The sequence below is a fragment of the Sus scrofa genome, chromosome 2 (assembly GCF_054392235.1).
Source record: "Sus scrofa isolate SSC_HxYL_T2T_F1_AM1 chromosome 2, Sscrofa_HxYL_maternal_Yorkshire_Landrace_v2.0, whole genome shotgun sequence".
In the NCBI taxonomy this organism is placed as follows: Eukaryota; Metazoa; Chordata; class Mammalia; order Artiodactyla; family Suidae; genus Sus; species Sus scrofa.
This window is the reverse complement of record NC_139384.1, coordinates 77,831,692-77,837,329: the sequence shown is the minus strand read 5'-3', so window position 1 is coordinate 77,837,329 and position 5,638 is coordinate 77,831,692. Positions and strand designations below refer to the sequence as shown.

At 40.9% G+C, this 5,638-nt stretch overlaps 1 protein-coding gene across 1 annotated transcript; it reads right to left on the bottom strand.

Moving 5' to 3' along the window:
- Positions 1–233: 233 nt before the first annotated feature.
- Positions 234–569, bottom strand: LOC146405487 (olfactory receptor 7E178-like). The gene is made up of 2 exons (XM_085011710.1): positions 470–569; positions 234–400 (listed from the first exon to the last, which is right to left on the bottom strand). Exons 1-2 carry the CDS (start codon positions 567–569, stop codon positions 234–236), a joined length of 267 nt encoding a protein of 88 aa, XP_084867836.1.
- Positions 570–5,638: the final 5,069 nt, after the last annotated feature.

Genomic DNA, 5,638 nt, shown 5'->3' with positions numbered 1-5,638 from the left:
GTAAATCAACTTTACTTCAATAAAATTAAACTTTAAAAAATATCAAGAATGGTCTCTTAATCCCATCAAACATATGCCCATGTAGGAGATGTTTAGATATTATAAATATGATAAATAAATAATGTGAGCTGCAAAACCTATATGATCAAACAAACATATCTGCCAATTCCAGATGTTTTGTGTGCAATAATTTTTAAACAGCAGATGAAAAAAAAAATAGCCAAGTATTGAAATTAGGTTGTTCTGTTGAAGAGCTTCTGTAAGGCTCTCTTGATTTCCCTGTTCCTCAGGCTGTAGATGAAGGGGTTCAGCATGGGGGTGACCGCTGTGTACACCACTGAGGCCACTGCATCATTTCTGGGAGAATGTGAGACAGCTGAGCTGAGGTACACCCCGAGGCCTGTTCCATAAAATAAACAAACAACTGCCAGGTGAGAGCCACAGGTGGAGAAGGCTTTGTACCTCCCACCTGATGAGGGGCCTCTCAGAATGGAGGAAAGTATTTGTGAATAAGAGAAAAGGATTCCAGAGATGGGAATTCCACCAAAGATGGCACCAACGAAGTACATCATTACTTTATGGGTGGAGGTATCATCACAGGCAAGCTTGAGGAGTTGAGGACCCAGTCATACATATATTTATGTGTGTGTGTATACATATGTATACACACATATGTATATATATACACACACACACACACATAACATTCTTTTTCTCATGTGATCTTCCAAAATGTTTTATCACAAAAGATTGGATGTAGATCCCTATACAAGCTATACAGTAGGATTAAGCTATACTTTCCTCTCTTCCCCTCCTGCTCAACTTCTGGGCAAGCTTATGATAAAGTCCACATCCTCCTTCCTTTGGTGATATTGGAAGATTCAAACCATGCCACCTTGAGCACATAGGCAGGAACACTCAGAAATTACACTCTCACCACAATTAAAAAAAATTTAAACCCCAAACCAGTCACTTTCTTTGAACTCTTCAGCCATTTCAAACCCACTTAGAGGACCTTCTATGCACTCCCCAGACAGGGAGATCTTGAGCCGTGGAGTAAAACCTTTGACAACCTTTTATATGTACGGCATTTTCTGTCACATCATCCAAGCCAAATTTTGTATGGGAGTCTGTGCTATTTCTGCAGAGTGTCCACTGCAGCAAGTGAGGCACTGGGACAATGCCCACCACCATCAAAGGTCTTTCTGCTCTTGCTCTGGCTTGCCAACTGGCTCTGCTGCCTGTGACAAACACATACATTTAGCAAATGCCAGCTGGCAAGCTGGCCCTTCGGACTGTGCTGCATGCGTCGAGCCCTTCCAATCCTCTCTGAAAGTCTAACTAACCTAACATAGGAGTTTCAATAATTGCTTGGCTATTTGAGACAAGAGTGTGGGATTGGGTCTTCCCTTAATGTGGCCCTGGGTATTGTGTCTCAGTCCAGACCTATCTGTATGTCTTCAAATAAAGCTGTGGCTGATGCTAGGGTCAGGGGAAAGACTCTTATCCTGACTGGCTATGTGTTTGAAACAGGCAGTGGACCCCATGGGTGCTCAGGGGAAAGAGGATACCCTGTGAAAGATATAGGTACCTTATGTGGTTGCCCATGAGGGTGGTAGTTAGACAATTGTGAGAGAGGGAGAAGGGGAAAGAGAGAGGGGGTGGGAGAAAAAAGAATAAAAAGCAGCTATTGTCTGCATAGGACTGCCAGCTCCAGGCAGGACCCCCTGCAGCCCAGAAAAGCTGCAACAAGCCTGGCCGACTTGGGAAAAGATCTCAGACGGTTTTTCTGAGTCGGGCTGCCCTGGGGAGGAGCCTCTTGAGTCTCCAAGGGCCCTGCTACCCGCCCAAGACCCCAAGGGGTGCTGAGACCTAGTGGACCAGCTGCATAGGACTGCCAGCTCCAGGCAGGACCCCCTGCAGCCCAGAAAAGCTGCAACAAGCCTGGCCAAGTTGGGAAAAGATCTCAGACGGTCTTTCTGAATCGGGCTGCCCTGGGGAGGTGCCTCCTGAGTCTCCAAGGGCCCTGCTACCCGCCCAAGACCCCAGGGAATGCTGAGACCTAGTGGACCAGCTGCATAGGACTGCCAGCTCCAGGCAGGACCCCCTGCAGCCCAGAAAAGCTGCAACAAGCCTGGCCGAGTTGGGAAAAGATCTCAGACGGTCTTTCTGAATCGGGCTGCCCTGGGGAGGAGCCTCTTGAGTCTCCAAAGGCCCTGCTACCCGCCCAAGACCCCAGGGGGTGCTGAGAACCAAGTGAAATCTGCTACCATCGTGGCGTGGACCTCCCAGTCCTGTCTGCCCTCAGGAAGTCCTCCTTTGCTTCAAAGAAACACTGTTAGTCCCATCAACACTCCAGAAAAGCCACACTGCCTCAAAAAAGATTGACCAACAACGCCAGCCCTCAGGAAATATTCCACGGCAGTGACAAGGCAAACACTACCCGATAACGGAGAGTACAACTCCCTCAGGAGAAAGAAGACAACAAGCAAGATGAAGAAGCTGAGAAACCACCCCCAGTCAAACCAACAGGAGAACTCACCTAAAACAGTCAACAATGAAACAGATCTCTGCAGTCTGACAGACCTGGAATTCAAAAGAGAAATACTGAAAATACTGAAGGAATTAAGAGAAGATATGAACAGTAATGCAGATACCCTCAGAAAGGAGCTAGAAAATATAAGGAGGAGCCAAGAAAAACTAGAACATTCATTTGCAGAGATGCAAACTGAACTAGGGGCAGTAAAAACCAGAATGAATAATGCAGAAGAACGAATCAGTGATATGGAAGATAGAATAATGGAAATCACTCAATCTGGTCAACAGACAGAAAACTGAATCAAAAAACTGGAAAGCAATATAAGAGACCTATGGGATAATATAAAACGGGCCAATCTACGCATAATAGGAATTCCAGAAGGAGTGGAAAAAGATAAGGGAATGGAAAATATATTTGAAGATATTATCGCTGGAAACTTCCCAAATCTAAAGGATACTGGATTCAAGATACAAGAAGCAAAGAGGGCCCCAAACAAACTGAACCCAAACAGACCCACACCAAGACACATCATAATAAAAATGGCAAAAGTTAGTGATAAAGAGAGGATCCTAAAGGCAGCAAGAGAAAAACAGAATGTTACCTACAAGGGAACCCCCATAAGAATATCAGCTGATTTCTTTACAGAAACACTACAGGCCAGGAGGGAATGGCAAGAGATATTTAAAGTGCTAAAAGTAAAAAATATGCAACCTAGAATACTTTATCCAGCAAGAATATCATTTAAAATAGAAGGGGAAATAAAAATTTTTCCCAACAAACAAAAACTTAAAGAATACAGCAACACAAAACCCAGGTTAAAGGAAATATTGAAAGGGCTTCTCTAAACCAAAAAGAAAGGAAGGAAAGGGAAGAAAAAAGAAAAGAAAAAAAAAAAAGAAGAAGAAGAAGAGGAAGAACTAGGACTGAGGAAACCGCAATCAGAGAGCAGTCACTCAAATAAGCCAGCATACAGATTTAATCATGAACATGCTTCAAACAAAATAAAATTAAAAAGAAAAAAATAAAAGAGTCATCAAAACCATAAAATGTGGGCAAGGGATGTTAGGAGGTAAATAATCCTTTTTGTTTGTATGTATGTCTCTCTTCTTAATTTTAATATAATAATGAAGTGTTTGAACTTACAGGACCATCAGGCTAAAACACACAATTATGGGAAGGGGTTAGCATACTTAAAAAACAGGGCAACCACAAGCAAAAACCAAATATTGCATTTGCAAAAAATGGAAAAAAAAAAATACACACTCAAGCAGATAATAACAGGAGACCATCCAACCAAAAAAAAAAAAAGAAGAATGGAGAACCATAGAATCAACTGGAACACGAGGATCAAATGGCAATAAATAATCATCTATCAATTATCACCTTAAATGTCAATGGACTGAATGCCCCAATCAAAAGACACAGAATGGCTGAGTGGATAAAAAGGCAAAAACCTTCAATATGCTGCCTACAAGAAACTCACCTTAGGACAAAAGATACATATAGATTGAAAGTGAAAGGCTGGGGAAAAGTATTTCATGCCAATAGACATGACAGAAAAGCAGGAGTCGCAACGCTCATATCAGACAAAATAGACTTTAAAACAAAAGACATAAAGAAAGACAAAGAAGGACACTATTTAATGATTAAGGGATCCATCCAAGGAGAGGATGTTACTATCGTCAACATATATGCCCCAAACATAGGAGCACCCAGATACATACAACAAATATTAACAGACATAAAGGGAGATATTGATGAGAATACAATCATAGTAGGAGACCTAAATACCCCCCTCACATCAATGGACAGATCCTCTAGACAGAAAACCAATAAAGCAACAGAGATCCTAAAGGAAACAATAGAAAAGGTAGACTTAATTGATATCTTCAGGACACTACATCCAAAAAAAGCAGAATACACATTCTTCTCAAATGCCCATGGAACATTCTCAAGAATCGACCACATATTGGGACATAAAGCGAATCTCAATAAATTTAGGAGCATAGAAATTATCTCAAGTATCTTCTCTGACCACAATGCCATGAAATTAGAAATCAACCATGGGAAAAGCAAAGAGAAAAAACCTACTCCATGGAGACTCAACAACATGCTACGAAAAAACCAATGGGTCAATGAGGAAATCAAGAAGGAAATTAAAAACTACCTTGAAACAAATGATAATGAAGACACAACCTCTCAAAATCTATGGGATGCTGCGAAAACAGTGCTCAGAGGGAAATTTATAGCAATACAGGCCTTTCTCAAAAAAGAAGAAAGATCCCAAATGGACAACTTAACCCTCCACCTAAATGAATTAGAAAAAGAAGAACAAAAAAGTCCTAAAGTCAGAAGAAGGAAGGAAATTATAAAGATCAAAGAAGAAATCAATAAAATAGAGACTTAAAAAACAATAGAGAAAATTAATAAAACCAAGAGCTGGTTCTTTGAAAAGGTGAACAAAATTGATAAACCCCTGGCCAGACTCACTCAAAAGAGGAGAGAAAGAACCCAAATAACCACAATTATAAATGAAAAAGGAGAAATCACAACGGATACAGCAGAAATACAGAAAACCATAAGAGAATACTATGAACAACTATATGGCAATAAGTTTGACAATCTGGAAGAAATGGACAATTTTCTAGAATCTTACAACCTGCCAAAACTGAATCAAGCAGAAACAGACCAACTGAACAGACCGATCACTAGAAATGAAATTGAAGAGGTCATAAAATCACTCCCTACAAATAAAAGTCCAGGACCAGATGGCTTCACAGGTGAATTCTATCAAACATATAAAGAGGAATTGGTGCCCATCCTCCTTAAACTCTTTCAAAAGGTTGAAGAAGAAGGAATACTCCCAAAGACATTCTATGAGGCCACCATCACCCTCATTCCAAAACCAGGCAGAGATACCACCAAAAAAGAAAACTATCGGCCAATATCATTGATGAATATAGATGCAAAAATTCTCAACAAAATCTTAGCCAACCGAATCCAACAACATATCAAAAAAATTATACACCATGACCAGGTTGGGTTCATCGCAGGTTCACAAGGATGGTTCAACATATGCAAATCAATCAGCATCATACA